Source organism: Sturnira hondurensis, unplaced genomic scaffold, assembly GCF_014824575.4.
Source record: "Sturnira hondurensis isolate 20B ecotype Veracruz unplaced genomic scaffold, ASM1482457v3 Scaffold0004136, whole genome shotgun sequence".
Classification (NCBI taxonomy): domain Eukaryota; kingdom Metazoa; phylum Chordata; class Mammalia; order Chiroptera; family Phyllostomidae; genus Sturnira; species Sturnira hondurensis.
Window position 1 is genome coordinate 6,197,365 of NW_028076767.1, and position 12,584 is coordinate 6,209,948.

At 36.5% G+C, this 12,584-nt stretch overlaps 1 protein-coding gene across 3 annotated transcripts in view; it reads right to left on the reverse strand.

Moving 5' to 3' along the window:
* The window catches only part of SGO2 (shugoshin 2), a 41,626-nt gene that overhangs the window by 3,865 nt on the left and 25,177 nt on the right, over window positions 1–12,584 (reverse strand). For all 3 annotated transcript variants that reach the window (XM_037043667.1, XM_037043668.1, XM_037043666.1), the window contains one exon: window positions 10,889–11,039. In XM_037043667.1, the coding sequence (XP_036899562.1) occupies window positions 10,889–11,039 (151 nt within the window). The remainder of the gene's footprint in view (window positions 1–10,888; window positions 11,040–12,584) is intronic.

Genomic DNA, 12,584 nt, shown 5'->3' on the forward strand with positions numbered 1-12,584 from the left:
GAAAATGTTTGCATTTGCTTTTAACAGACAACAGGGGGCACTACAAATCATGGGCTAATACTACATTCTCAGCTTGTGTTTTTTTGTAAGTTCCAGATATTGCGAATTACAGCTGCAATAAATGAGGGTTTGATTTTGTTTATGAATTCTCAGAAGATTACTTTTGCTCCTCAATTCAACAACAGTTATTTCTGACGGCTTAAAAAAGTTGGTGGGAAGGTTATTTTTAGTTTGCTTTTCCATTTGAGAGTAGCTCAGTTTTACTAAAGGAGATTAACTATAGACTCTTCATTTTAGCTAAACTTTAGAATATGCCTTCTGTCCCCGCCCCCTCAGTCTGTGAATCCAATGCTTAGGCCAAGGCCTTCAGATAAAAATCAGTTTCAGGCTCCACTTACCTTTCTGGCTTCCAACCCTCATTCAGTCTCTAATCCAAGCTTTTTTACTTCTCTACTAGTTAATAGATACACTCAAGAATTTTTATTTGTTTTGCTTAATATTTTTTCAGTAATTTTACTTTTTCAGCAAGAGGGTTGATCTACAAGGTCTGTCTAAAAGTATCCAGCCATGTAATATGAAAAATAGACATTTATTGAAGAAGATACAAGATACAAGAAACATTGTACATAGGACAATGACCCCTTAGTCCCCTTCAAAGTGGGCACCTTGGAACCTCACACAGTTCTCCTAATTGCCACCAGCTGCTCTTTTGTGCTTTTCTGAATCTCATCAATGGTCTGAAATCTCTTCTCTTTCAAAGGTGATTTTAGTTTCAGGAAAGGCCAGAAGTCATTGGGCATTACATCTGGGCTGTAGAAGGTCTGGGTCATCTGGGTCATTTGATATTTCACCAAAAATGTGTGGTTGTGATGAAGCTGCAAAACATCAGCTGCCCATAGCTGTGGCCTTTTGAATCATCCCAACAGTTTGCACAGAGGAATGTTCAAGCTTAATGCAAAATTTGATGCTGACTCATTGTTCTACTTGCTCACATATTTTGAATGTGATGGCCACACAGTACACATGCTCACTCAATAGTATCTACCACCCCCACTAATTAATATAGTGAAGTAGTCACTGTTTACGCATGTGCATTCCAGTCTCCTTTCCTTGGCTGTTCAATGTCATGCAAACTGTTCTCGTTATATTAACAATGGTTGGACTTTTTCTGGAGAGACCTATGTAAACCTAGTATATAATGTTTCAAGAAGTGTTATATTTATTCTTTATATATGTTTTTGGGATGAGAGACATACACATGGTCTCACATAAGGCATGTGATATAAATCAGGAGCTAAAGAGAAGTTCCCTTTCCCTTCTCTATACCCCTCTTCAGAGCCAATATGATACCAATGCCTTGGGTAATTAGATTAAATTTAATTAATTATATCATATTTAACAACATAACAGAGGACATTTTACTAGCAAATTCCATAGTCCACAATGAATATAAACTAATTATGGTATTTATATACCAAATAGCAGAGCAACTATGTTTATGAAGCAAAAACTACAGGTGATTCACGGAGACAGATAGAAACACAGTAGTAGATGTTAATATACTCTAGTACTCTTAGTAGTCAATATACTAACTACTCTTAGTACAAGACAGATAAAGTAGACAAAAAAGAGATAGAAGATGTAAACAACATAATCAATAGAGTAAATATTTTTTAATTTTAATTGATGAGAAATATCAATTTTTTTGTTCTATGTATTTATGCATTCATTGATTGATTCTTATATGTATCCTGACTGGGGATGGAACCTGCAACCTTGGTGTTGCTTACTGGGATGACATTGTAACCAACTGAGCTACTCAGCCAGGGCTAATAGAGTAAACCTCATGGATATATATCAAACTCTACACTCTGAAGGGAATACATATTATTCTCATTGCTCATAGCACAGTTACAAAAAGCAAATCCATACCACATTATGGGAAACATACATCATGACCATGTGAGATTTATTTCAGAAATGCAAGGTTGGTTCAACATTAGAAAATATATCATTACATATCATGTTAATAAATCTAAGGAAATAAAGCATATACATTTTTTCAGTGATGCTGAAAAAGCCTTTGACAGAATTCAACATTCATTCATGATTCAAACACTCAACAGATATTGAGGAATACTTTCTTCATATGATAAATTACATATACATACCTTAATCTTAAAGCTAGTATTTTAATGAGACAGTAGAAATATTTCTACTCAAGTCAAGAACAAGGCAAGAATGCCCACTATTCCTTCAACTATTCAATACTATAATTGAGGTATTAGCCAATGCAATTAGGAAAGAGAAATCAATTAGAGGCATATGAATAGGTAAAGAAGAATTAAAATTCTCTTTTCAAATGATATTACAGTATACCTAGAAAACTCCAGAGAATCAATGACATAGGGAATAAAAGAAGTTAGTTAAGAAGCAAGTTATAAACTTACACAGAACTCAACAGCTTTCATACCCACAAAAAATAAACACTGAGCATGATTTCCATGTCCAATTTACACATCCATTTACGATAGCAACAAGGAAGACTGAATACCTACACATAAATTCAACAAGGAATGTGTAAAACATATTGAGGAAAACTTTAAAACATTTCTAAAAGATACAAAAGAAGACTTGAATCAAGTAGATAATTCCTGTTGTTATTTGGCACAATTCAATACAGAGATGTTAGTTCTCTCTAAATTAATGGATAAGTTCAATGCAATCACAATAAAAATACCAACAAGCTAGAACACTGGTTTTCAATTTGCCCTCCAGATAACACTGCAATGTACAGAGACATTTTTGACTGTTAGAAATGGGCATGTGCTACTGACATCTAGTGGGTGGATGCCAGGATACTGCTAAACATCCTAAAATGCACAGAGCAGCCTCCCACAACAAAGAAATATCTAGTTCAAAATGTCAGCAGTGCCATGCTTAAGAAACCCTGAGCTAGACAAATCAATACTAAAGATCATATGTAAAAACAAACATGTAATAATAGCCAGGAAAACAGTGAAAAAAAACCCTATAATATTACTAGCCCTACCAGACATTAAAACATCATAAAAAGCTCCTATAGTAAACATGTAGACCACTGCAATAGAATAAAAAGTTCAGCATTAGACCCCTCAGAAATACATGACAGAAACTCAGGATACAACAATGGCTGATCTCTCAAATTTCTGGAATAATGATGCAAATAAATAAACGGTGTTGGGATGGCTTGGTAGCCATTTGGAAAAAAGGTAAAATTAGATCCACATCTTATACCACACACTATAATAAAACTGAATGGAGTAGGGATTTATGTAAGAAATGAAAGTATATAAATACCAGAAGAAAGTATGTCAGCAGTGCTAGTGGACATAAATCAGGAGCTAGAGAGAAGTTCTTTAGAAGAAAATATGGGTGAATTAGAAGTAAATATGGGTGAATTAGAAGTAAATATGGGTGAATTCCTCTTTAGTGATGGAACAGAAAAAGGTGTTGTAACTATGACTCAAAATTTTAAAAAAATGAAAGAAAAGATTGACAAATTTGACTATCTAAAAAAAGAAAAATTGGACTTCCGGCCAAGATGGAGGAGACACACTGTGCCTCCTCATACAACCAAAAGAAGGACAACACCAACTTTAAAAACAAAAATAGCGAGAACTGACAGAAAATTGAACTGTATGGAAATCCAACAACCAAGGAGTTAAAGAAGAAACATTCATCCAGACTGGAAGGAGGTGCAGAGACAGGCAGCTAGGTGAAGAGGACTTGCTGCAAGGCAGTGGGGCTAGAGGATAGAGGCAGGCAAGGTAGCAGCTGGCGGACCAGGCGGTCCCACATTCACATGCAGATATACTGGGAGAACAACTGGGGAGCAACCCAGGATCCCAGTGTGGGGAAATAAAGCCTCAAAACCTCTGACTGAAAAAACCTGTGGGGATTGAGGTGGCAGTGGGAGAAACTCCCAGCCTCACAGGAGAGTTCACTGGAGAGATCCACAGGGTCCTAGAATGTACACAAACACACCCACCTGGGAATTGGCACCAGAAGGGCCCAATTTGATTGTGGGTAGCCAAGAAAGTGACTGAAAATCGGCAGAGAGTGGACCAAGTGGCACCATTCCCTCTCAGACCGCCCCCCCCCCCCCGCCCACATACAGTCCCCCAGTGCAATGATGTGGGTTGCCCTGCCTGGTGAACACCTAAGGCTCCAACCCTTACTATATAACAGGTGTGCTGAGACCAAAAAAAAAAAAAGATAAAAAAATGACCCAAATGAAAGAACAGATTAAAGTTCTAGGAAAAATATAACTAAGCGATGAAGAGACAGCCAACCCATCAGACGCACAATTCAAAACACTGCATATCAGGAAGCTCCAGGAACTCACTGACACTTCAACACCATAAAAAAGACCCAGGCAGCAATGAAGGTTGCATTATGTGGAATAAAGAAAAATCTACAGGGAACCAACAGTGATGGGAAGGAAACCAAGACTCAAACCAACGTTTTAGAGAAGGAAGAAGGAAACAATCAACCAGAACAGAATTAAGAAACAAGAATTCAAAAAAAACCAGAAGAAATTTAGGAATCTCCAAGACATCATTAAACGTTCCAACATCCAAATCATAGGTGTGCCAGAAGGAGAATAGGAAGAGCAAGAAATTGAAAACTTATTGGAAACAAATAATGAAGAAGAACTTCCCCAGTCTGGCATAGAAATAGATTTTCAGGGAGTCCAGGAAGCTCAGAGAGTCCCAAAGAAGTTGGACCCAAGAAGGAACACACCAAGGCACATCATAATTACATTAGCCAAGATTCAAATGAAGGAGAGAATCCTAGAAGCAGCAAGACATAAGGGGATAGTCACCTACAAAGGCGTTCCCATCAGACTGTCAGCTGATTTCTCAAAAGACACCTTACAGGTAAGGGGTTGGGAAGAAGTATTTCAAGTCATGAAATCCAAAGACCTACATCCAAGATTGCTCTATCCAGCAAAGCTTTCATTTAGAATGGAAGGGCAGATAAAATGCTTCTCAGATAAGGTGAAATTAAAGGAGTCCATCATCACCCAGCTCTTATTATATGAAATGTTAAAGGGACTTCTCTAACAAAAAGAAAATTAAAAATATGAACAGTAAAGTAACAACAACTTCACAGGTATTAACAACTGAACCTAAACAAACAAACAAACATACAAACACAAAAACTAAGCAAACAACTAGAACAGGAACAGAATCACAGAAATGGAGATCACATGGAGGGTTATCAGAGGGAGAGTAGGAGGGGGAGAGGGGGTAAAAGGTACAGAGAATAAGTAGCATAAATGGCAGGTAGAAAATAGACAGGGGGAGGTTAATAATATATAGGAAATGTAAAGGCCAAAGAATTAAAAAAATTTTTTAAAAAGATTTTAGTTCTTTATTTTCAGATAGAATGGAAGGGAGAGAGAAAGAAGGAAACATTGATGTGTGGTTGCCTCTCACATGCCCCCTCCTGGGGACCTGGCCCAAGACCCAGGCATGTGCTCTGACTGGGAATCAAACTGGCGACCCTTTGGTTCGCCGGTTGGTGCTCAATCTATTGAGCCACGCCAGCCAGGACTAGAGACCAAAGAATTTATATGTACGACCCGTGGACATGAACTAAAGAGTGGGAATGTGGATGGGAGGGGGTGTGTAGGGTGGAGGGGAATAAAAGGGGGGAAATGGGACAACTGTAATAGCATAATCAATAAAATATATTAAAAAAATAAAAAAGTAAAAAATTTACATAATTAGGAAACAAGTCAAAAGATAATTGATAACTTCAAAAAATATTGGCTATTCACAGCACAAGGGCTAATAACACTAATATATAAATAATTCATAATAAATAAGGAACTAGGCCCTGGCTGGTGTAGCTCAGTGGATTGAGCGCGGGCCTGAGAACCACACGATCACGGTTCAATTCCCAGTCAGGGCACATGCCTGGGTTGCAGGCCAGTTCCCTGCAGGCCAACTCCCAGCAGGGGATGCACAAAAGGCAACCATACATTGATGTTTCTCTCCCTCTCTCCTTCCCCTCTAAAGGTAAATAAATAAATAAAATCTTTAAAAAAAATAAAATAAATGAGGAACTAAGACCAAGAAAACCAATTAAAAATAGGAAGATATGAACAGACCAAAAAAATGATACAATGGCCCCGAAGCACGAGAAAAACATTTAAACTCACTTAAATGTAAATAAAACACCGACATGTAAATAAAACACTGAGATACCATTTCTTGCCTATCAGACTGGCAAAAATTTAAAATATGATATCACATTCTGCTGATTACACTGTGGGAAACCAGTGCCACACACAGCTGGTGGGGATGCAGTTTGGTAGCAGCCTCGGGAGGGCAGGGTGGCAATGCCTAACCAACTACATACAGGCTTATTTTCCATCTTTGTGATCCCACTTTTAGGAACTGACCCTGAAGACACACCCTAAGAATATGAAAAGATATGTGCACAAGGGTATTCAATGTAGCATTATTTATAATTACAAAATATTAGAAAAACCTAAATGTGCACAAATAAGAATGTGATTGAATAACTATAGTACATCTATACACAATTAAGCATTATTCAGCTATAAAAAAGAATGAGAAAAATCTCTATGAATTGATATGGAGTGATTTCCAGAACAATCTGTTAAATGAAAAAAATGTAAAGCCCAACAGAATACCATATTACCTTTATGTAAGAAAAAAGAGAGATATATATGTATATCTAATTATTTGTGGAAAAAAACAGAGGAAGAATAAACCAGAAACTAAAGAAACTGGTGACCCACAAGAGTGGGTAAAAACAAGTTAGAAACAAAGGTGAGTGGGAATGGGGTGGCAGGGATGAAAGGAGTTGATCCTTCTCTGCATAGACCATTTTGTATAGCTCTGACTTATAACCCCAAGAAATGTCACTCCAATGCAGGAAGAAAAAATGGAATGTAAACAATAACAAATGTACCTACATTACAAAAGGAAATACATAATTACATTTAAAGGGTTGGTAAGAAAAGAACTAACCTAAGACAAAAAGAACTATACCTAAATGTTATAATTTAGTAGTAGATATGTTCCTCACAGGGATACGGGTTATGAATTTTGAAACTATATAGTATATGCTAGAAAAATAACAAATAAGTAAATATATTATAGATAATGAGAGGCAGATTTATCGCTGATAAATAGCCAGACTCTCAGGAGGACCTTCCTCCCCTCAGGATCCCTGACTATTAGTGTTCCTGCCCTTGTGTAATTCTCTCTTTTTGAATATGACAGGAGCTGTGATTTGCATCTAACAATACAGTGTGGCAAAGGTGACAGAATGTCTCACTTATTTTTTTAAATTTATTTTTTATTTTTAACATTTTTATTTATTATTTTTTAATTTATCTTTAGAGGGGAGGGGAAGGAGAGAGGGAGAGAAATATCAATGTATGGTTGCCTCTCGTGCGCCCCCTGCCAGGAACTGGGAACTGGCCTGCAACCCAGGCATGTGCCCTGGCTGGGAATCAACCGTGATCCTGTGGTTCTCAGGCCCGTGCTCAATCCACTGAGCTACACCAGCCAGGGCCATCACTTCTGTAATTACAGTTCATTATAGAAGACTCCACCTTGCTACAGGATTTGCTCTAGAGACTCTAGCTATCTTGGAGTAGTGGCCATGTTGGGAAGCCCATGTGGCAAGGAGTTGAGGGTGGCCCCTAGGAGTTGGCGATGGCCTCCAGCCCACAGCAAGAAGTGGGGCCCTCTGTCCTGAAACTACAAGGAAATGAATTCTGCCAACAATCTACGTGACCTTGGAAGCAAATTCTTCCCCCAACAGAGCCTCCAGGTGAGAAGCAGCATGGACAACACCGTGACCAGCTTTGTGAGACACCAAGCAGAGCACCCAACTAAGCCAGGTCCAGATTCCTGGCCCACAGAAACGGAGCAATAGTAAATATATGTTGTGTAAAGGTATTAGGTTTATGATAATACTATCATGCAGCATTTGATAACTACCTAGAGAAGTGAGAATATCTAGGACTCAGATTCTGGTTTTTAAACAAAATTATTTAATCAAAGAGATCAGGATCTTTGAAGAAGTGACTGATTTGGGGACTAGAACAGGAAAAAATATCTGCTCCTGGAACATCTTATGTGTCAGAAAGTAAGGATGTGCTCAAAGTAATATGAGGTCTTATGGAAAGAACACAGAAGCCAACCTGTAGAAACTCGTAATAGCCAAAGTTGGAAGGATTTTAGCAACTAAATAAATGAGAAAAAGGGAACAGCTCTCTCCTACAGAATTCCAATTATTGTAGAAGGAAGAGTGCAAGAGAAATCACCACTAGGTAAACGTCACAGTAGAATTATTGCAGACAAGTTCCACCAACAGATGTTAAAATTAGTGGTGAAAGTATGAGTAGAAACAGGATGTATAGACTCCAAGTGTCTCCTGCAATGTTCATTAACTATAATGAAAAAGCAATAATGTTAGAGTGAATAATACTCAGCAGACAACACCTTCATCAAGAGGTCAAGGTTACTATTACTAGTAATCAGACATATTGACATAATAAACCTCCAAATGTCATGTAATGAAGGACATACCATTTTTGTGGAATTCTTGCCAAAAATGCATAACACATTGTAATCAAGAGAAAACAACAGACAAACCAAACTGAAGGAGATTCTACAAAATCACTGACCAGTAGTCTTTAAAGGTATCAAAATCATGAAAGAAAACAAAGGACTGAGAAATTGTCACAGCCTGGAGGAGTCTAAGAAGAAACAAACACTAAATGCACGTGGGATCCTGGGCAGGATTCTCAAACAGAAAAGGATATTAGTGGAAATGTTTGGTTTGGTTAATGGTATTGTAACAACACTACTTTTCTAGACTGATCATTGTACTGTATGTAAAGATGGTGAAATTAGGGAAAGCTGGGTGAGGAACCTCTGTACTATTTTTATAACTTTTTAGTAAATCTAAAATTAGTTCCAAATAAAGAGTTGAACTTGCAACTCAGTAATAAAAGGGCAATCCAATTGAAAAAAGGGCAAAGGATCTGAATAAACAGTTCTCCTAAGATACATAGAGGGCCAAGAAGTACATGAAAAGATATTTAATTAACATCATTAGTCATTAGAGAAACATAAATCAAAACTGTAAGATGCTAGTTCACACCCACTAATATGGCTAGAACCAGAAAGTCAAATAATCAGAAAGTCAAATAATAACAAGTGGTTTGGAGTAGATATGGAGAAATCAGAACAGTTAAACCTTGTTCATAGGAATGTAAAATGACGCAGTGGTTTTGGAAAACAGTCTAGCAGTTCCTCACATGATTAAACAGAGAGTTACCATGTGACTCAGCAATTGGGCATATACCCAAGAGAAACGAAAACATGTACACACAAAAATTTGCAAAAGAATGTTGAGAGCAGCATTATTCACAACTAAAAGACGAAAACAACCAAATGTCTATTAGCAGACAAGTAGATAAATAAAATGCGGTATGTACATATTAGCATATATAATTCTATCTATACAACAGAATGTAATTTATTGTCATAAAAAGGAATGAAATACTGATACATGCTATAACATGTATAAATCTTGAAAACATTATGTTAGGTGCATGAAGCCGGTCACAAAGAAAGACCATATATTATATGATTCCACTTACATGAAATGTCTAAAACAGAGAAACCTATAGAGAGAAGAAGTAAGTGAATGGTCACCTAGGGTGGGAGGGTGTGTGGGAATGATAGCTAAAGGGTATGGGGTTTCTTCTGGAGGCAAAGAAATGTTTAAAATTGACTGTGAGAAAAGATATGTACATCTGCAAATATAATAAAAACCTCTGAATTGTATACACCTCAAATGGATGAAGATGAAATTGTGGTAAACCATAGCTCATGAGTTGTTTTTTTTTAAGATTTTATTTATTTATCTTTAGAGGGGAAAGGAAGGAGAGAAGGAGAGAAATATTAATGTATGGTTGCCTCTTGTGAGTCCCCTGCTGGGAACCGGCCTGCAACCCAGGCATGTACCCTGACTGGGAATCGAACCTCGATCGTGTGGTTCGCAGGCCCGCACTCAATCCACTGAGCTACACCACTCAGGGCTCCATGAGTTGTTTTTTTAAAAAGCTCTCAGTCCTTTATTAAACTTTTCATTTGTTTCTCTTTCACCTTCTCTTGTATTGCCACCACGTTTTGGTTACTGTTTTAAAAAACCTGTCAAAACCATCATGTCTTTCATTTTACAGAAGAAGCAAACACAAAATCAATTGAAAAGGAATTTTTCTCTATCCTGCTGAAAATACATCCCAAATGATTAGGCTCTACAAACCAGGCTGCTTCATTAGTTCTTTTAAAAAGTAAAATTTTGAATAAAACACATTAGAGATATATACACAAGTGTTTTAAGAATCAAATGACCCAATATTTGCTTTAAAAATACTATAAGAAAAAAAAGATAAAGTAAATATGGCAAAATATTGATAACCGTTGAACCTGAGGAATGGGTAAATGGGGCAAGTATTATTTTTTTCTTCATTGAGATATGTTTGGGCCAAAGGACATAGAAAACACTTTGAAAAACACTTCTGAGGAAAGGTAGAAAATATATAAATGAGAATAACATGTAAATAGTGGTTTGCAAATCATAGGCAACACTGTTCATAAAAAACTGTTCAAAGAATAAAAGACATTCTTCAAATCTTACTCAGATTACATTGTGGTTGTTACACGTGAATAATATATGTTTTATTGATATTCAGAAGTGCTCAAATACTAATTCAAGAAGAGTTTTTAAGTATGTATTTTATAATATAACACTAAGATCACTTTGATATGATTGAAATACTCACTCTCTGAGACTTGGCTCCTTGAAATTGAGAGGAGTGCACCTTCTTCTTCGGCTTGGCAGCTCTAAAGACAGATCTTCTGAATTATTTTCAAATTTAACAGTGTTATTTGAAACAAAGTTGGTATTTGTCAAGTCCTGTAGTGTTCTAGCACCTGAAAAGAATATTATTTTCATAAATATTTATAAACATAGAGATATAGAAATAGATAGGGGACATTAAGTGGTATGTAAACCATTGGTAGCAAATTTTTAAACTTAACAATAATCAAGTCAGAATTTTAATTACAATAGTAGTACTACAATTATTTATAAATCACTACAATTATTTACAAATCAATTAGTTATAAATTATTATCTAGCCATAACGAGAAAAAGACACTTAAAATTTGAAACAAACTATCAAAGTAGCCCACATTTTAATTCTGAAATCATATGTTGGCTGAGAAAAATTCTTCATGGTTTAACTCTATTCATAGAACTCCACAGATTACTGCATTTGCTCAACATTTGTCATTGCTTGGCCACTCTTGTGAAAGGTAGATACCACGAAAAATAGAGATGAAAGATGAAGCATGTCCTCTACCATGTCCTGTCACTCTGAACCTTTTTCTTTTGCTTCAGAATTCCTTTTACCCAGATAGCCTTATCCCTCAAGATCCTAGTGTCCTCTAACTTGAAAGGATATCTGCACCCTCATGTTCACACCAGCATTATTTACAATAGCCAGGGCGTGGAAACAGCCCAAGTGTCCATAGATGGATGAGTGGATCAAGTCATGGTATATAAATACAGTGAAGTATTATTTGACCAGACAAAAACCGAGGAAATCCCACCATTTGTGACAATAGAGATGGATTTTAAAGATACTATGCTAAGTGAAATAAGTCAAACTGAGAAAAACAAATACTGTATGATCTCACTTTTATGTGGAATCTTAAAACAAAACAAACAAACAAAACACCCAATCAAACTCACAGAACAAGGTAAGACTTATGGCTACCTGAGGCAGGGGAAATTCGTCAAAAGGTACAAACTTCTAGTTACATGACAAATAAATAAGTACTAGGGGTATAAAGTACAACACGATGACTCTAGTTAACACTGCCATATGATATACAGAAAATTATTAAGTGAGTAAATCCCAAGAGTTCTTATCACAGGGAGAAAACTTTTTTCTTCTGTCTTGTTGTACCTATATGAGATGGTGCATGGTCGCTGAACCTATTGTGGTCATCATTCACAGCATGTGTACATCAAACCATCATGCTACACACTTTGAACTTACACAGAGATATATATATTAGCAATTTTTTAAATAAAACTGGAGAAAAATCCCCATGTTCTAAACACATATAGTGAAATGTTAGGCTCCCCGTAAAAAAATTTCTAATAATAAAGGAACACCCATAGGATCCAGTGTTAAGAAAAAATGTGAGATAAGTAATGTTTTATAGAGTATGATTTAAAATCTGTACACATAAACCAAAATGTTGACTGCAGTTGTTCTGGGTGATTGCTTTCCCCACTATTTTCTGATTCTCTACTTTCAATTTTCTGCCTTGAGTATTATGCTAATAACTGGGAGAAAATAAGAAGAAAACAGTAAGGTAAAAATCCTACCTGTCCTTTAGGGCCTAAGATGCTATCTATTTTATAATGTCTTTGCAGGCTCCTCTAGTCACAATTACTTTCCCATT